Here is a 21468-nt window from a genome sequence, read left to right as displayed (position 1 = left end):
AAATAGAACATGACAAGTCCCTAGGTTAGTATTCTAGTTACGTAATTTTAGATATATCTTTAAAAAATATACTAATTTATATTTTAATGCCCTCTTTTAAAATATTCTTAATAAAAATATTCTTAATTATATATTTAATGGAGTATAGTATAATTATTTGATATGTGTGTATTAAATAATTTTAAAATCAGAGTATTGGTATCTCCTTAAACCTTTGTAAATTAATGGTTTTTGTGCACATGTATATGCGTGTATGTGTGTGTGTGTGTGTGTGTGTGTGTGTGTGTGTATGTGTATGTGCGCATCTGTGTGTGTACCATGCACACAGTGGCATAGGATGGAGGTCAGAGGACTCCTTGCAGGAGACTATTCTTTCTGTCTGATACATAGATCACAGATTAAACTCAGGTCTCATCAGGCTTGGGGGCAAGTATTGTATTTTCATTTGCAGAGACATTTTACTATCCCTAATTTTTAAATCTTTTAAAAAAATTATTCAGATTACAACTCAATTGTTATCCCATCACTTGTATTCTCCCAGTCCTCCCTCTCTCCTAAGTCTTTTAGTTTTGACACGAAAGCTTGATGTGGTCCCAGCTTTGCTTCTTGTGGCTGCTTTCATTCTTCTCCTCAAGTCCACCCCCATTCCTTTGTGTCACCTGCTAATACTTAGAAACATGTTGTACCCAGGAGCCCCAGTGAGTACACTGAGCCGCACAAGCGGGCAGTGCTCACTCTCCTTCCTGTCCTCCAGCATGGTCTTCCCATCCTCACCCTCTGTCCTGTAATAACCTGCACACAGGTGTCCCTGCTCCAGTCCCTGGAGACTCCAGCTCTTGCTCCGCCCCCATAGTCCCCTTAGTCCTTTCATCCCTGTCTCTCGGGGTTATTCTCCGTCTTAGTGTAACCTACTTTCAGGAACCCTTTCTCCTGCCACATACCTGATTGCCTGGGGATCCTTCCTCTTGGTGTTGACAGGATCCTCTCAACTCTTTCCATAGCCCCTCCCAACCATTTCTCCTAGCCTATTTCTTTTCTTCTCTGCCACCCACTGACGTGCGGAAGTGTTCTCTACCATGAAGCCCACAGGCACCACACTTTCCTAAAATCCAGAGTGAGCAACAGAAACCAAGGGACAGAACACCCATCTAACAAGACAAGCCCAGATTCCCACACCTAGATTCACCTCAGTCATCCCAGCCCCAGATGCCTGGACACCAGAGCAAAACACACATTATCAGCCAAGACAGTGTACTCTACCAGAACCCAGTGACTACTACAGTAGGTCCCGAAAAAATGTAATATATCTGAAGTACAAGGCAAGGACTTTGAAACAGTAATTATGAATATGTTCAAGGACTTTTCAGAGGATATGAATAAATTCTTTAATAATGTCTGTGAAAACATGAACAGTTGAATGAAGTAATGAAATCAATTTACAACCTGAAAGTAGGTATTAACAGAAATAGAATAAATAAAGAAAATCAAAGTGGAAATAAAATTGGATTGAAAGATTTAGGAACTGAAACACAAACCTCAGAGACATGCCTCATCAATAGAGTTCACGATATGCAAGAGAGAATCTCAGGTGTTGAAGACTAGATAGAAGAAATAGATACTTCAGTCAAAGAAAATGTTAAATCCTAAAAAAAAAAATCCAGGTACAAAACTCCTAAGAAACCTGGGACACTCAGAAAAGACCAACTATACATGTAATAGGGATAGAGGAAGGAGAAGAATCCCAGGTCAGAGGCACAGAAAACATTCTCAACAAAGTCATGGAAGAAAATGTTCATGACTTGAAGGAGGAGGTGCCTGTGTAGGTACAAGAAGCACAGAGAACAAACACTAAATAGATAAAACCAGAAAAGACTCATCATGATAAACCCACTAAACATTCAAAATAAAGACTATTGAAAGCTGCAAGGGAAAAGACCAAGTAACGTGTGAAGACAGACTCATTAGAATAGCACCTGACTTCTCAGTGGAGACTCTGAAAGCCAATAGGTCCTGGACAGATGTTCTTCAAATGCAGAGTTTACAGGTGCCAGACCAGACTACTATACCCTGAAAAACTGTCAGTCACAATACATGGAGATAGAAAAACACTTTATGGGCCGGGCGTGGTGGCGCACGCCTTTAATCCCAGCACTCGGGAGGCAGAGGCAGGCGGATCGCTGTGAGTTCGAGGCCAGCCTGGTCTACAAAGTGAGTCCAGGACAGCCAAGGCTACACAGAGAGACTCTGTCTCAAAAAACCAAAAAAAAAAAAAAAAAAAAAAAAAAAGAAAAACACTTTATGATGAAACCAAATGTCAGGACTATCTGTCTGCAAAGCTAGCTCTACAGAATACATTACAAAGAAGATTTCAGTCTGAAGAGGCCAACCACTGCATTTATGAAAGATACTGTACTTCCAAGGATAGAAAGCACCTTAGAGTAAAAGGATGGAAAAAGGTATTCCAAGCAAATGCACCAAAGAAGAAAGCAAGTATAGATATTTTCATATCTGAAAAAAATAGACTCCAAACCAAAGCTAATCAGAAGAGGTAGGAAAGGATACTATATACTTATGGTAGGAAAATCCACCAGAAAGATATTGTAATCCTGAACATTGATTCTCCAAACAGAAGGGCACATAAGTTCATTTAAGAACCACTGCTACTGCTAAAATTACATTTTGACACTCACACAGCGATAGTAAATGACTTTAGTATTCCATTCTTACCCATAGCTGGGTTATCCAGACAAAAGCTAAGCAGAAAATCGTGGAGTTGAATAATGTCCTAAATCAAATGGACCTAGCAGATATTTACAGAACATTTCCCCCAAACACAAAAGAATATAACTTCTCAGTAGCTCCTGTAACTTTTTGTCAGAATTTATCACATACTGGGACATAAAATAAGTCTCAACAGATATAAGAAAATTAATATAATCCCCTGCACTCTATCTGACTAACATGGATTAATGCTGGGTATCAACAATAGAAATTACAGAAAGTATACAAATGCATGGGTATTGAACAACTCACTACTGAATGAAAAATGGTTCAAGATAAAAATTAAGAAATTAATGTTTTAGAATTAAATGAAAGTGAAAGCAACATACTCAAGTCTAGGGGACACAAGATAGGCAGTTCGCAGAGGAGACTCACAGCGTTACATAAAAACTGAAACAAAAGAGTTGTTATTTTTTGAGATCAGTAAGATTGATAAACCCTTAGCCAAATTAACTAAAAGATGGAGAGATTTCTGCATTAATTATATTAGTGATGAAAAGGGGCATCATAACAGACTCCAAGAAAATACAGAAAATCAAAAGGACATACTTTAAACTTTTGTACTCCACCACATTAGAAAATTAAAAGAAATGGATATATTTCTTGATATATTCTACCTCCCACAGTTAAATCCTGGTCAGTTAAGGCTAAAAAGACCAATACTCCATTATGAAATAGAAGTATTAGTTAAAACTCTCTCAACCAAAGAAAGTTCAGGGACAGATTGACTCAGCAAATGGTTCAACTAACTATCCCAGACAAATTAACACTAACACTCCTCAATTTACCCCATAAAATAATAACTAAAGGAATATTTCCTATTTTTATGAGACCCGTAGTTACCTTAACATGTAAACTGTATAGAGACCCAAGAAAGAAAGAGAATTACAGGCCAATATCCTTTATGAACATAGATACAGCAACTCTCAGTAAAAAACATGCACACACAATCCAAGGACACATCAAAAATAGCATCCACTATTTTCAAGTAGGCTTTATCCCAAGGATGGTTCAACATATGTAAACCAATAAATATAATTCACCACATAAACAGACTGAAAGACAAAACCAAACACACACACACACAAAATATGTAGCCTTCCTGTATACAAGTGACAAATAGACTGAGAAAGAAATCATGGAAACAACACCTTTCAGAAGAGCTTTAAAAAAATATATAATGAAAAATTGAAGAGGACATCAGAATATGGAAAAATCTATGCTCATATATCGTAGGATTAAAATAGTGAAAATAACCATCCCAAAGCAATCTATTGATTCAGTGCAATCCCCACCAAAATTCCAATGCAATTCTGAAATTGAAAGGACACTTTTCAGCTTCATGTGGAAAAGAAAAATTCAGAATAGCAAAAATAAAAGAACTCCTGAAAATAAAAAAAACTACAGGATGTATCACCATGCATGATTTCAAGTTGTATTGCAGACTAGAATAATAAAAATAGCATAATATTGACATAAAAAGAAATATGTGAGCCAATAGAATTTATTTGAAGACCCAGACATTAAGTCCGCACATCTACAGACACCTGTCTTTTGACAAAACAAGAATGCACAATGGGGAAAAGACATCCTCCTCAACAGATGGCGCAGGTCTAACTGGGTAGTTGCGTCTAGAAGACTGTAAAGAGATCTCTATTCATCACCCTTCGTAAAGCTCAACTTCAGATGGATCAAGAACCTCAGCACAAAACCATGTACTCTAAATCTGAGAGAATAGGAAGTGGAGGATGGATACGCTTAAACTTATTGGCACAGGGAACGGCCTTTTGAACAGAACACCAGTAGCTTAGTGGGGCCCCATGAAACTGAAAATCTTCTGTAAGGCAAAGAATAACATCATTCATACAAAGCAGTGGCCTACAGAATGGACAAAGATCTTTACCAATTGCACATAGATAGGGGGTTATCTCTAAAATATGTAAAGAACATAAAAAAGGCATATAAGACAAGACAAATACCTCAATTTTAAAATGCATTATAGGAATAGAGAGTTCTCAAAAATGAAACACAAATGGCTGTGAAACACTTAGAACAATGTTTGACGTCTTTAGTCATCAGGGAAATGGGAATTAACACTACTGTGAACTTTCATATTACAACAGTCAGAAGGGCTAAGGTCAATAAAACAAGTGACAGCTCCTGGTAGCAATGGTGGGGGGGGTGAGTGGAACACTCATCTGCTGCTGGCGGAAGTGTAAACTTGTACAGTATTGTGGAAAGCAGGGTAGTGGTTCCTCAGGAAGCTGGGAATAGATCTACCACTCTTGGGCGTATACCCAAAGGACTACACATTCTTCTATAAAAACACTGTTCATCCATGTTCATAACCCCTTTGTTCATAATAGCTCGAAATGGAAATAGCTAGCCAGATGTCCATTAGTGGATGAGTGGCTGATGAAAGTGTGGCTCATTTATACAACAGAATAGTATTCAATTGTTAAAGAATAAAATTATTGTATGATTCTGATTCTTAAAAACCACTGATAGTAATTTGCAAATTTAAAAATCATTCTTTGGCATAATCATCCTAATAATGACGAAAACTTGTATTCACTAGATAAAGCTATTTTTAGATCAGCAATTGTTTGATTTCCTATTTTATTCTCAATTCCTTCCCACATGCCCAAGATAATAATTTACATTGGCCAAATGAAGAAAATTAGTTTTTTATATGGTCTATGCTGCTAGATTTACTTAAAATCTTTCACTTCATCTTCATGGCCATGACATAGTTTCCCCCCAATTTTCAGATGAGAAGGCCTAGTTCAGAGATAGTGCAGATCCTGGAGGTTTTTAGATGACTTAGTAGCAATCATAGCTCTGTTCCCTGTTCTAAAACCTACTTTATTGTCTGGGACATTTAGATAATCTTTCTCTAGGATTTTGTTCACTTTCCAGGGAGCAAGCTGAGAGGTGGGTTAGGCTACTGCTGATTTACTTGACTGAACTTTAGGTTTTATCAGATTCACTTAACAGTGAAAATTGGCCTCCTAAAGGGTGTGGTTTGGATTGCATACAAGGAAGTTTGGCTCATTAACGATTGTGTTCATTGTAAAAAAGCCCGTTATTCTTCATAGGCCTCAGCAAATTGCCGGTGTAAGGATGGTTACAAATAATTTCGATCAATACCTTCTAAGCACTGATATAGCTACCATTCTCAACTTACCTGTCATTTGATCAGGGGAAAAGTTAACAAACATTCCTTACCTCTCTGGTGCTGTAGTTGGAATCTTTAGTGCCTTCCAAAGGCCCATGTGTTAAAGGTGTTGGGAATTTGTAGACTCTTTGGGAGGTGGGGCCTACCAGGAAGAAGTTGGCTTTGAAACATGGTCTCATTACATCTCTGCCTCGCCTGGAACTTTCTGTGTAGACCAGGATGGCTTCAAACTGGAAAAGATCTGTTTGCTTCTGCCTCCCATCGCAGGGTTTCCAGGCATGCTCCACCACACTTGGCTTGCTACCGGGAAGAAGTTGAATGAGTGTGCCCGTGAAAGTGATATCGGACCGCTGGTGTCCTCCTCCCCTTTGCAGCCTCACTACTGTAGTATGGACAGGCCTCCGCCATGTGTTCTGCTGTGTTACAATGTGCCATGCAGGCCCAGCGCAGCAGGCCAAAAGGAATGTGAACTGAAGCTCTGACTAAAATAAGTTGTTCCCCCATTTAAATGTATTATTTCTGGAAATGATAGATTTATTGTTTGTCATAGCAAATCTTCTACAGTGTACATGCAAATGCTATGCTCTCATTCAGAAGTATTTCTAATCTTATTTTGATTATGAATATTTTTATTCATGGTCACTAAATAATATTGCAAATAATTTTAATACTTCTTTGATTATTATAATTTTACTTAATGTGCAAGACTTCTATTCATTCCTGTTACATAAAGTAAAGTAATACCAGCAAATGTTTAATTAGTGGTTATAATTTTTGTATTAAATATACTATGTAATATTGCAAAGGCTAATGTGATAACAAGAGACGTTACTTGTGAACAAGTCTTACTTGTTAAGACAGAATGTTGTAGGATGGTTTTCCTGTGTATATAATTCAGTTAGTGCTAGGATAAGAGCATAATTTAAACCTCAGACAATTGGAATTTAAATATAAAGTTTAAATGTGAAATAGTGGTCCTGGGTTTTTCTTTAGAAATCACCTATGTTTAGGTTTAGCGCTGTCCTTTATAGAATGATGTACTTAAAATGTTCCATTCATAATCTAGTGATTGCTCAGAGTATTTTTAACCATCCCTGTGGTCTCATTCACGTCTGTCTTTACAAGAACAGAAGAGCACATATAGACCATGACTGAGCAGGTGGAGTTACTCTGTAGCCACAGGCCACATGGTCGTTATGTGAGTCACACTCACGCTCATCCTCCCCAGAGCACTCTACTGCAACTGATTCTAAGTCACGTGGCAAAGTCAGCACATCTGAGGACTGTGACTTCATTTTCTCAGTGTTTGTTAAGTACTGCTGTGTGCCAGACTGTATTGACACTAGCATTTTTGCAGTGGATGTAACTAACCAGGAGTGCATTTAATGTTATCCCTGCAAATGCCTTAAAAAAATGATACCAGTTTTAAAACTTTAGGAATGGGGCTGGGAAGATGGCTTAGTTGTTAAGAGCACTTGTTGCTCTAGCAGAGGAGCCAGGTTCAGTTCCCAGCATCTGCATGCAGGTTCACAGCCACCTGTAACTGCACTTCCAAGGGATCTGACATTCATTTCTCATTTCTCAGCTGTTGCTGTCATCAGGCATGTATGTGACATACATACATAAATGTGGCAAAACACTTATATACTAAAAGAAAACTGTAAAAAAGATTAAAAAATATTAGCATTAAATTTGTTTGAATCAGCTCTGACCTCACAGACATAACATAATATCATAAGTCTTCTTGGAAAAGTACTCTAGTACTAGACTAAAAATACAAAGGAAAATGGAGTCCTTAAGGCTAATACATAAAACACCAGTTGTGCACTTAGTGTCCTTAAGTGGATTTTACGTGCCCTGCTCCTTCTCTGAAGGGCACTGGAAGGACTTAATATCTCTTTATTAAAAATGCAATGTGAATGGCCCCCTGCCTCTTCATGTCTTCTTTAGGTTAGGTGAAGAAGCAATACACCTGTAACCAGAGCAAACTCGGCAGTTGCTTCTTACGTCGTCCTCCTCGTACAGTCTGGTGCTCATTTGCCAGCTTGTATTATGTCTACTATGGAGGCACATTCAACTGTGGAATTTCAAGTGATCTCCAGTAATAGCTAAGAACACACACACACACACACACACACACACACACACACACACACACACACACACGTAAATCACTTGGAGCTGTCTGCTGTTTAAAGCAGAACATAATCTGGTTCATCTTCAGAGTCCTGTGTTCAAGTCTACACCATTTGATGCACTCCTTGGTTCAATAGCATTCTCATAGCTCTAGTAGGCGTTTGAGACTGGATGCTATCTATGAATTTCATGTGTATATGAATGATGTGTTTTGGTTAGGCATTCAAAATTTCTTTTTCCACTTTAAGAAATTATACAAGCAGTAGATAAATCATTCTTTCATATTATTTAGCTAATATGGGCTTTATGGAATAAAAGCATACCAGTCTCTCTGGTGGTGGTCATTTAACTATTCATTGTGTCTTTCTAGACTTCCGGAATTACTCAGTTATTTGTGTATGCACATGCAGTTGAAGACACTACATATTTAGTTTTTAATCTTATTTTGCTACATTTAGGGTCAAGCTGCACATGAAGTATCTTACTATATATCATAAAAATTTTTCAGTTATTCCTCATTTCAAACATTTTATTATTCTGTGAGTATTTAAATGCAAGTATAAGATATATTAGTATCTTGAAATGTAATAACAGCTATTTTTGTTAAATCGAAAGTGCAAACATAGATTTAGAAAAATGCTATTTTTGGAATTGTCTTCCATTCAGTTTTCATTATAATCACAAAATATAACAGAAACATATTTTACAGATATACTCCTCATTTAACATGCACCATAACTTTATTAAATATATGTACTTATATATAATATATTAAGGAAATCCTGAAGAAATTAATAATAAATAGTCTAATAAGAGGACTTAAATATATATTACTTAGAAGTATTTGTCATGTATTGTGAGTATATTTATGTACATACATGCATACACATGTGATTATGTGCCAAGCTGTGAGTGTGGTCATTGTTTCTAGCTTTCACCTTTTTGGTAGTGGGGTCTCTTGTTGTTCAAAGCTGCGTATGTTAGCCTAGCCGCCCCATGAGCTGGGAGGGATTCTCTTGCTCCTGCCTCAGATCTCTCAGTAAGAGTGTGGGACTGCAGATGCCACTGTGCCCTTGTTTGGGTTCGAACAGCCATACTCAAGTTGTCCTACTTGGATGACAAGTGCATTACCCATGGAGCATCTCTCTAGGCTAACTGAGAAATTTTGATTAATAGCAGTTTTATACAATTATCCTGTTATCTTTGATTAAGAAACAGATTATGTCTTTCAGAACCTCTTTTGGATGGGAATCGTTCCCAAAGCCCATGGAGACAGTGTAAAATTTAACAGTGCCTTAATGACTTCTTTGAATGTTATTCTATATAAACAAGTAACATTTTAAAGGTTTATGAAACATTTCATAGAGCCCCAAACACCATTTCAGTAGGTTTTGAGAAAATAATCATGTTTGAGGTTATAAATATGTATTTACTAGGCCTTTTGGTATACGTCGCTGGAGCTGCAATTCACATGTATACACACACATTATTAAATTAGATATGCCAAGAAATAAAAAGATTAAAAATAAAAATTATTTATAAAAAGTTGGAGCAGCCAACACCTTTGGTGGTTGTTTGGGGGGATTCTAGGGACAGATTCATTCCATTCTGTCTTAGCAGAGAACGGCAATCAAACAGCACTATGAACACACAGAGCACAGTCGCACTAACAACACGTAAAGTTTGTCTCTATCTTTGGAGGGAACAGGTGGGCTCTTGGGTGATCTTTAAGGCTGTCTTCTGTTTTTGTTTTACCTGTTTGTTTCATTAGGTACATTCCATCCTGTAATGTAAGATGGTCATTCCAGGGCTTGGTCCCTTCAATTCTCAGTTGTCCTTGAGAAGATGGGTTAGTGCCCTGGACAAGCCAGCAAATCCATTTTCTGTGACAGGTTCCTAAGCAGGGGGCAGGGTGGCCCGGTGATGAAATAATAAAGAAGACAAGACTGGTACCAGGACCTCTCCCATACCTGGTGGCTTATGTCAAACGAACTTAGTAAGTTCAGAATCTTCTATGTAGTTTTCATCAAGGAAATGGCCTAGAGTCAGCAGAGAGCTCAGTCAATGTTGTTGGCAAGAGAATGCAAGATACCTTAGACACAGCTGCCTTAGGACTAATAACCACAGATCTTCATGGGGGAAAGCCAGGTTCCCGGGAACCGAACCTTTGAGGCCCTGGACATCCTTAGACCAGTTCTTGCCGCCTCTGTCCCTGGGCAAAAATACAGAACTTATGTTCCCTTTGCTCTTTCTTCAGAGCCTGGAGTGTCACTGGGCCCATCTGAGCCTGGCCTCAGCCACAGTAGAAAAACGCTTACCCTTTCTCTTGCACAGGTTTCCGCCAACAGCCGGCATTGTCTCTGGCCTAGAACTAAGTTTCCTGCTGTGTGCATCTCAATTTACCATTGTAGAGTTAGTAGGTCTCACTGGGAGCTCTGTGATTTTCACTAATTAGCTAATTAATTTACTGTACTGGGAAGATGCTTACTTCCAAGATGAGACTTCCCTTTATGAATGTGGTATCAAGTCACCATTCAGGTTAAAAGTTCAAACAGTTGGGGTTTTCCTTTGGTCCAGGAAAGACCGTGCCCTAGGAGCATCCTTTTAACCCAGGGATTCTTTTCCATACCCTTGCAAATAGCACTGCTTACCATAGGTGGCCAGGGAGGAGTGAGAACAGTTAGGGTACAAAGCAGAAGTCAGTAAGTTACAGTGGCAGAAAACAGTAGATCAAAGTTAACTAGGAGCCGTTGAGTGTGAGAACCCTACAGGCAACACGGTTGGACTTGCGGTGTTTGCCTGGACACAAACGACTGTTTTCCACAAACAAGTGATATGGGGAGTACCAGGATAATGGTTGTACTTTGAGGACCCAACAGCCTGAACACTACCATCTTCCCTTGTCTTTACCTGTGTTCAGTGGACAGCTCTGTGAAAACATTTGTCTACTTCCAGCCAGGACATAAAATCCCAGGAGAAACTTCTCACAGACTAACTGTAGATCTTAAACAGCAGCTGTCTCCCAGGCTTAAGTCCAGGATCAGCAACCATTGCTGGTGCATGCACTTTTTGCACCAACATAAATTCAACTAATGCCCTGCAGAGCAGAAGACAGGGTTGTGCACGCTCCCAATCCTAGCTACAGAAGCTGTAGAGAGAACAGAGGGGAGAGGTGCCTATGCTGTACCCCCATTCCCTGCTGGAGCCTGTTCACAGTTTCCATGTGTTGGGGAAAGGAGGGAATAGTGTGTATCGCATGCCCTTGTTTAAAGAAGGAAGAAACATTCAAAAAAATATTGTGACTATGTCTTTCAGGCTGTACTCTGCTTTTGTTTAAAAAGTTCAGAATTCTGAGGGTACCCATTGAAATTTGCAGGTTCTTATATTTCAGGACAAAGAATAGTTCAGGCATACATACTAACCTAATAGAAATAGAGATGGTTTATTAAGAAGCTGGGGGCAGGGAGTGCATCTGCCAAAAAGCACTGTGTAGCCTTCGACCTTTCCCAAATTACTTTGAGGCTCTTTAATGCTTATACCTCCCTTCCAACCCACATACCCTAAATAGGAGAGAAAAGAGGATAATGGGAACAGGAGAAGTAGGACCTTTTTGGTCTCAGTTCCTGGGAGCGATTCCCCTGGCATAGCCGGTAGGATTTCAGCAGACCAGCAATTCAACCAAAGTTGCTGCTGGAACCTGGAACAGCAGCCAAAACCCAGAGCCCTAAAGCGTTCTGTGGAGCAGTTATCTCTAGGAGTGTCTTGAAGTGGAGCAATGAATAGTCAAACAATACCAAGACCCAAAAAGCCCCAGCCTCCTGTTTTGGGCTCAGAGATCAATATACGATATGTACAATACATAAAGCAAAAGTTGAACAAAATAATCTTACATTTCTATTGATCTACAATACCAATGTAAAATACTTGAGGCCAATAGATTTAATAATCTACCTTTCATCCTATACTTCTGTATCCTCCCCTTTTACCATTGCCTTTTCCCTCCTTCCTCCTAACACTAGATAGGATAGGAAGACAAGAGAGAAAGAAGGATAGAGGGGAGAAAGAAAGAAATCCCTAAATGTGACCTTTACTAACTTATAACCAACCTCCCTAGACAATAACAAACATTGGTAACCACCAAAAACACCCACCCCATCTATTGGAAATGGGGTGCCATGTTCTCAAAATATCTTTTTGCTGTCTTGGGGTGAAAACATCTTTTGGGTACCCTTAAAAAAGTAAGATATTGGCAAAATGTGGAAAAAGCTAGCTGTATCTGTTTCTGCCCAGTCTTTTTGGGATTGATCTTTTGGGCTAGCCCTTTTAAAGTTGATATGCATGCAAATTCTTGAGAAAACAGTAGCTGAGGCAGTCTTTGAGGTTGAATCATCTGGCCCTCCTGCTTTGTCTTCATTATTTTATTTTTTGCTTTGAAAATAAGCAAACTTTTAAAAGTATAAGTATAGGTACATTTCTACATATATATGGTATATGCAAGGTGTACAAATTACCTAAAGATAAGTGTCTGCTCTATTTTTGAGCAGGTGTAAGGCATCAACTTTATCTGTTTGCACTGTAATATCTATGCTTTATGAAATAATGGCATGTCATAAGGACCAGGCAGCCCTTAAGATTCCCTTGCTATATGAACACATTCATATTTAAGGTAGTAGGAGGTCTTCCCTGGTCAGATCTAATCTTTATAAGTTTTGTCAGTCGCCATATTTTTTTCACTCCCTGTGAAAAAGCATAACCACATCCCCATCCCAAAGCTATTGCAAGTTTCTAATCTGTTGTCAACGGATCATTATAATATATTGGTTGTCTTCATTCTTCAGTTTTTCCCCTATAACCCAATGTCTCTCTGCTGCCACTGTTTTTTTTTTTCCTCAACATTAAGAAAATTTAAAGTCAACAAATTATTATTTAATCTATCCCTGAGAGGTCTTTACACTTCCTTTCTGTTAATAAGCATCTCTTTTAAGGTACGATTAGCTCTTTCTACAACTGCTTGCCCTGTAGGATTGTGTGGTATAGCCATAATGTGCCTTAATTATAATATGCAAAATTTCTTCATATTATTGGATACATATGCAGGAGCATTGTCCATCTTAATTTGTGCAGGTATTCCCATAATTGCCATTGTTTCCAATCGGTGAGTAATTACATGATCAGCCTTTTCAGAACCTAAAGCAGATGCCCATTGATGTATTTACCTTTATTTTACAAATTCTGGAAAATGAAACACATCCCTCTGCCAGATTTCATTCCTTTTGGTACACCTAGGGTTACTTCCGGTCAGCAATGGAGTTTGGTTATACAAAGAACATGTAGGACATGTTTTAATTATGTCTTTGCCTTGTTGCCAAGTAATAGACATTTTTTTCTTTAAACCTTTACTGTAAATATGATGCTTTTCATGAAAATTTGGAACTTCTAACATATTTTCTATTAGTAATTGGTCAATTTCCTCATTTCATTGTGCCAATGGACCTGGTAATCCTGTATGAGACTGAATATGAGTAATATACAAGGGATGGTTTCCATTTCTGATGGCCTGTTGCAATTCCATAAATAACAAAGTGAATTCTGAGTTACCAGGAGTAAATTCAGCATTTTCTGTATGCAAAACAACTCTTACTGCATATTGAGAATCAGTAATTACATTAAGAGATTCAGGAAAATCTAACATCACCATAAGGATTACATACAATTCTGATTTTTGTACTGAGATAGATGGGCTTTTCATCACCTTAGTTATTTTATCTGACTTACAACCTGCCATTTCCATCCTGTTTGTATCAGTATAGAAGGTTGGTGCCTCTGGAATTGGTATTCTCTTTACAATAAAAGGAAGGACCAATTAGTTCTTTTTATAAACTGTGTATGTTTGCTTTTCAGCTATTTGTAATTAATTTCTCCCAAGTAGGTAGTACAAGCTCTTTGCCAATCTTCATTGATTACCCACAGTGACATAATCTCAGCATTAGTAAGAGGTACCACAGTTTCTGCTGGATCCGTTCCTGATAGTTGACACAGTCTTATTCAGAAACTTTTTCCATGTATGTCTTCATTTTTTAACTTTGTTTATGTGCTAAGAAAATCCATTCCATGACTTTATCTTCCCTTTGCATAATGAGCCCAGTAGGAGAATGTGCTGAAGGAAAATAACCAAACTACAGTCCAGCTGAGGGTCAGTTCTAGCCACGTGTGCATCCTGTAGCCTTTGTTCTGCCACAATTAACCCTTTTTCTACTTCAGCCATTAGGTACCTTGGACTTTTAAGATCTGAATCCCCTTGTAATGTTTGAAACAAATTACTTAACTCACAAGTAGCTAATCCAATTGTATCCCTCAGCCAGTTAATGTCTCCCATTAATTTTTGAAAATCATTAAGAGTTTGCAACTGGTCTACATGGATCTGTACCTTTTGTGGTTATTTCTGTACCTTTTCTTGTTATTTTATAGCTTAAATAGGTAATTGAATCTCCTATTTGTATTTTTTTTTTTTTCTGGAGCAATCTGTAACCTCCAGCATGGCAGAATTCTTTGTGTTTCCTGAAACATTTTCTCTAAAGTATCTATATCAGAATCAGCCAACAGAATATCATCCATGTAATGGTAAATGATAGATTGAAGAAATTGCCTATGAATTATTTCTAACAGTTGTCGCACAAAGTATTGACATAAAGTTGGACTATTTAACATTTCTTGTGGAAGTACCTTCCAGTTTTATCTTTTCATTGGACCACTACTGTTCAGAGTAGATACCAAGAAAGCAAACCTTTCCCTATCATGCTCATGTAGAAGTATTGTGAAAAAAAGTCTTTTAAGTCAATTACTATTATAGGCCATGATCTAGTTAACAAAGAAGGTAAAGGAATTTCAGTCTGTAAAGGACTCATTGGTTGAATTACTCTATTCACTGATCTTAAATCGGCTACCATCTTCATTTTCCTGATTTCTGTTTTACAACAAACAGGGGAATTCTATGAGCTGGTAGACTCTCTATATGGTGAGCCTCCAGCTGCTCTTGTATCGGTTGTTAAAGTGCCTGGAATTTTTCTTTTGTTATGGGCCACTGCTCTTGCCACACAGCTCTGTTTGATATCTATTTGAGGGGCAAGGCTATATTGAGCGGCCCTTTTTATAAATTTGGAAACTCAATATCTGTGAAGTTCTGTGTTTGGGCCATGGTCACAGCTTGTGATGTTCTTGATTACACATATCAATACCTTCCCCAGGAGCATCTACCATCTCACCCCTAATTTCCTCATTGTCTGTCTCTGTGATTGCAGGAATAGTAATTTGAGTACCCCATTGTTTTAAAAGATCCCTTCCCCATATATTTATGGGTATGTCAGCCACATAAGGTCCCAGCTTCCCTGTTTGCCCTTCTGGTCCCACACACTTAATCCATCGTACACTTTGTCTTATTTGAGATAATTTACCAATTCTTATAATTGCAAATTAACCTTCTGAAGTGGCCAATCTTGATTCCAATACTTTTGAGAAAGGATCGTGACATCTGCTCTTGTGTCCACCAAACCTTCTATTTCAACACCATTCATTTGTACCATGAATTTAGGTCTCTGATCATTGACCATTGTTTGACAGAACACACATCTTCCAGTACTCCCAAATGCACCTGTTCTTTCTACTGGAGTGGCTTTGCCCTTGATGTAAGGAAACAGTAACAGCTGAGCGATTCTAGCCCCTACATTATTTGCATCTCCTTCTTTACATATGCCATGATTTTAATTTCTTCCTTACACTCTCCATCTATAATACCAAGATGCACAATAAAGCCTTGAGAAGTTAATCCACTTGTTCCCAAGATTATTCTGACTGTCCCCGAAGGGAAAGGACTGTAAACACCAGTGGTTATAACATTCAACCTGTGGAGATAGTATAAGAGATTTATCTGAGGCCAGATCCAAAGCTGTGCTCCCTTTAATACCTAGTCTTTGTTCTCCTGCCTGTTTTTTACTTCCTGGTTGATCAAAGAAAGACAGCTGCACGACCTCAAGCTAACAGGCCTCTCCTTCTGTTTCTAGATGGCAAGAGATTCCTCATATGTCTCTCTTGGATTAACAATCCTGAGACCAATGTTTTCCCTTCCCACAGTGGCTACAATGCCCTGGAAGTCTTGGCACATCATCACCATCACAGCCAGAAGCTCCTTGTACTCTTCCACGAGTACCATTTACTCCAAAGCGAGTGCGCCTGTTATTTGGAGGTCTGGAACTTTTAACCTTACAGTTTCTTTGTAAATGGCCCAATTTACCATAATCAAAGCACTGAGTATTTTGATATCTGAGACCTCTAGCTATAGCTTGTCTATCATATTGTTTTGATGCTCCTGAGAGCTAATATTAACTGACTGTCTTACCCATTCATCTCATGGGGCCCCTCATGCCTCTAATGGTCTAATTGCTCTCTTACATTCAGCATTTGCATTCTCATATGACATGATCAGTTTCAATGCCTGTCTCGTCTTAGGATCTAGAACTGAACCCAATCTCTGTAAGAATTCAGTGAAGGCTTCTCCAGGCCTTGAATAAATGAAGTGGTGGTTTCACCAGGGTCCTCAACCATGTCCCAAGCTCTTAAGGCTGCAACACGACATTTACTACATCTTTAATTACTACATCTTCAGATTGGGTTTGTTATCTTAAGTCAGCATAACGCCCTTCACCAAGCAATTGATCTTCAACAACATTTATTCCCCTTGTTGTATGTTGTTGTTCCATTCTCGTGGCTTCCTTTCTCCACTACGATAACCACTGCAACTGTTGAGCAGCTTTTCACACAGCTGACACCAGTCCCTTCCAATCTTGGGGAATAAGTCCATGCTCTGTAGCCCAGTTACTCACATTTGTTTAACAAAAGAGGAATGCATTCCATACCATACAATAAATAGCCTCTGAAGTGCTTTAACTCTAGCATATTTACTGGATGTCATGCATCTCATCACAAGCCTCAGCACCATCATTAGCAGGGATGTGTTGCACAAAGACTGGAAAAGCTGGTGGTGTCTGTGTAGCCCTAAAGAATTCCCTATCAGAGTGTTTGTCTCTAAAGCTTTTTTGGCCTGTCTGCTTTCCCATTCCTCTAGAATCTTTACAGCCTCTCCAGCTTCCCAGTTTTTCTCTTCCCCCTTCTCTGTGCTGGTGCTTTGACCACCTGGTGTGTGGAGCAGGGTGGGGTGGCGATTGTGGGAAACACCAGCTCTCCTTACCCGTTACCGAAGGCACTATTCGCTTTCCAAATGCTTCAGCCTCTACCTGAAAATTCTCTAGTTGTACAGCCGGCTCTGCAGTCCTTTCCAGAACGGTAGAATTTACTGACCCTTCCGGTTTTCATACCTTATCGGTCTTTCTTCCAATCTTTTAAAAAAATGTAATACAGTTAAAAGACAAAGAAAAAACAAAAAAAATTGCTCTGTGTATAAAGCAGGAAAGAACTTTGCAACAGTTTCTGTGATTTTGCTGACACCCTGAAACATCATCTTTATATCTTCAAAACCTGTATCTTCCTCCACAGCATTAGAAGTTAAGTTACCCATTATGCCCAAAGCACGTTGAGCGCCACATGTAGGCTTCAATCTTTTCCAAATCTACTTTATTTGAGGTTCTTTAATGCTTACACCAACCCTAGATAGGAGAGAAAAGAGGTTAATGGGGACAGGAGAAGTAGACCTTTTTGGTCTCAGTTCCTGGGAGTGATTCCCCTGGCGTAGTCGGCAGGATTTCAGCAGACCAGCAGTTCCACCAAAGTTGCTGCTGGAACCTGGAACAGCAAACCCACCTTGCACATATCTTGTGGGTAGACAGACACACATACATACACACACACACACACACACACACACACACACACACACACACACACCCTCTCAGAGTCTGTACTAAGATGTGTTTCAGCAGGCAAAAACCAAGCCCTGGCACAAGGTGGTTTGTCTTCTAGTTGATAAACATCACCTGATCTCTCACAAGTCTGTGCCCCCTCCCACATTTGGAATCAAAAGAAAAACATGTTTATGTTCACTATATATCCTACACTTTGGATCAAAACAAAACAAAAAACCCCAAAACAAAAACAAACAACATGTGTACATCTACTGCAGCAATGAGCCAAAGGTTCAGGAAGCTAAAATCAATTATATCGCACCTGCTTATCCCATGCTTGTATATCCTAGGCTGCTCCCACATACAGTCCAGGTGTGAAGGGTTTCCGGTTCCTCTGCCAATGGGCTTCTTTCATATGTTCATTTTACACACACACACACACACACACACACACACACACACACACACACACACACAATTCTGTTGTGTGTCTGTGTGTACACATGAATGCAGATAGCTGCAGAGACTTCAGAAACCCCTGGTGCTGGGGTTACAGACAGTTGTGAACTACACAGTGTGGATGCTGGGTGAAATCCTGTTTTAAAAATGAAATAAAGTGTTGTCGCTGATGACTTTCCCTTTGACCTCAGATTGTTGGCACTCTTTAGTTTTTGAGACTGATTCTTCACTGAACGTAGAGCTCACAAATTTGGCTAGATTGGCTGGCCAGAGAGAACAGATCTGCCCGTCACTCCTTCGGCAGCAGGGGAGGGGGTTCCACAAATGCACAGCCACACCCATTTTTACGGTGGTTCTTGAGGATCCCACACCAGGGCCTTATGCAGCAACTTTACCAACTGAGACTTCTCTCCAGGTCCCTATATATTCAAATTGTGATAATTTTTCTTTTTCACATCTAAAGCAAAATATTACCTTTATAGTAGAGAAGGTGTAAGTGACAACAAAGATATTCTTTGCTCGTAATCTTTCCCCCTAGGCAGTATCCTCTTTAGGCTGCACATTCATGCTTAACAAGTTGTGATCATTTGTGTCTGCTGTTTCTCTCTCAGTAGATGATCATCACTGGGAAGGTGTTGTTTCCCCAAATGGCAACACCTTCCTAGTGAACAGTGGCCCCATGGCTCTGTCCTAGCAGACAAGCATGGCTTACAGTTCCGTGTGCCCTCAGCCATGGCAGGCTCTGTGCAGTGGAAGGGAAGCTGTCCTGAAGATCTGTGTATGTTTGCAAAGGTCTTCATTCCCAGCCATGGAGCCATTCCAGGCAGTCCCCGTATTAAGAACCTTTAGACAATGTCTTAAGTCAGGGTATAGCATTTCAGATTTGATTGTTTGCTTGAGGGCGGTGATGGGCAGACCATGCTGTCACATGTGGAGGTCGGATCCTTCCACTCTGTGAGTCCATGGATCAGCTCGGGGTGTTCAGCTTCATGGCAAACACCCTTACCTGCTAGCTTTAAATTGATGTATTGGACATAGTAATTCTATGATCATACACGATCCTATTTTATTTAAAAATAGACTCAATGTATGTCAGCATGATTTATCCCAACCTGGGTAAGTTAATTCTTCTACTGGGTTTTTAACTATGTGGTATGTATTATCTGAATTTAGGGACGAGTTAATTATGACCCTGAGATGTTATGGTTTCTGAGTGCTTTTAGCAAGAATGGCCATAGCTCTGAAGGTTCAGACGTCTCCCTTTTATGTGGTAGGTGAGAAAGTGCACCGTCAGTGCTCAGTTCCATTGCTTATTTTGTGGCAGATCATCATCATAATTATGTATTTCGTAGCTTTTGAGCAGCATGCTCTGCTAATCACTTAGCATAGTTTCCACGGTGGAGAGATAGACGTGAGTTCTGCTTATTGTCAAGATAGTAATGCGAGAGAAGTTGGACGTTTAAAATTTTAAGTATGAAACAGCTGCATATAGAGTGGATGGCTCTGTGTGTGTGAGCTATGGGGACATAGCCGAGTACGTATAGAATACAGCTCTGGGTGTGTGAGCTACGGGGACATAGCTGAGTACGTATAGAATACAGCTCTGTGTGTGTGAGCTATGGGGACATAGCCGAGTACGTATAGAGTGGAGCTCTGGGTGTGTGAGCCTTATCTTTTTTGTTTGCAGTACTTGAAGTGTGCTGATTCCACGGATAATTGCCTACTAAGTATTACCAGAAGTAACAATGTTTAGACTTAAGAATCCATAGCTAGGTCTGTCTCTCATCAATAAGAAGTCATTGAACTTGTGATGACTCTGGGGTGTTTGGGTACTAGGTTTTAGGCCCAGTGTATGTAGCACATTGTTGGATGGAATGTGGGTGTTGAGGGTAGGCCAGCATTTGGGGTTCTTCTATGCTTGTTAAGAATCACTTTTGTTCGTCTCTTACTGAAGTTTTTTTTTCTTTTTTTCTTTTTTTTATTAATTTATTCTTGTTACATCTCAATGGTTATCCCATCCCTTGTATCCTCCCATTCCTCGCTCCCTCCCATTTTCCCCTTATTCCCCTCCCCTATGACTGTTCCTGAGGGGGATTGCCTCCCCCTGTATATGCTCATAGGGTATCAAGTCTCTTCTTGGTAACCTGCTGTCCTTCCTCTGAGTGCCACCAGGTCTCCCCCTCTAGGGGACATGGTCAAAGGTGAGGCACCAGAGTGTGTGAGAAAGTAATATCCCACTCTCCACTCATCCTTCATTGCTGGTGGGAATGCAAACTAGTACAGCCACTTTGGAAATCTATCTGGTGCTATCTCAGAAAAATGGGAATAGGGCTTCCTCAAGACCCAGCTATTCCACTCCTTGGAATATACCCAGAAGATGCTACAGCACACAACAAGAAAATTTGCTCTTACTGAAGTTTTTACCAAGGATGAGTAGGGTAGTTCAGAATTGAAACTGAAAATTTTATTGTTGCTTATTGTACCTTCATTTATTTAGAAATTTTCATCATTTCTCTGGGTAAAAATGACTTAATTTGATGAGTTTTCACTTTTCTTTTAGGCTCAGTTTATGAACCTCTTAAAAGCATTAATCTTCCAAGACCTGGTAATGAAACTCTCTGGGATAAATTGGATCATTATTACAGAATTGGTAAGTACTGCCTGAGGAAATCATAGTGGCAATGACTAGTACTGACTATGCCCTAGCATATTTCATACATTATGTTGAGGTATTGTTCCATAATTTGGAGATGGCGTAGTTTCACTGCTTAAGTAGTTATATATTCCTGTTGTGTATCTATATTGGACTGTAACAGGTAATCCACAGGTCATATCTGGCCCAGGAATAATTTAATGTTACCACTATCTTTTGTATTGTTTTAACTTTCCTTTGTATTAATTAGTTAATTAATTAATTTTGTCGTTTTGAGCTAGCATCTCTCTGTGTATTCCTAGCTATCTGGGAACTCTATGTAGACCATGCCGACCTCAAACTGAGAGAACTCTGCCTGCCTCCACTCCCTGAGTGCTGGGATTGAAGGGTTAGAACCTAATAGATTTTAG

General features: G+C 39.3%; 1 protein-coding gene across 4 annotated transcripts in view; it reads left to right on the top strand.

Moving 5' to 3' along the window:
* Positions 1–21468, top strand: part of PHKB (phosphorylase kinase regulatory subunit beta) — a 192936-nt gene that overhangs the window by 19203 nt on the left and 152265 nt on the right. For all 4 annotated transcript variants that reach the window (XM_084755999.1, XM_084756000.1, XM_084756001.1 and 1 more), the window contains one exon: positions 20966–21055. In XM_084755999.1, coding sequence (XP_084612125.1) covers positions 20966–21055 — 90 coding nt within the window. The remainder of the gene's footprint in view (positions 1–20965; positions 21056–21468) is intronic.

Source organism: Acomys minous (genome assembly GCF_964271855.1).
Source record: "Acomys minous genome assembly, chromosome: 14".
NCBI classification, from domain to species: Eukaryota; Metazoa; Chordata; class Mammalia; order Rodentia; family Muridae; genus Acomys; species Acomys minous.
This window is presented reverse-complemented; position numbering and strand designations above follow the sequence as displayed.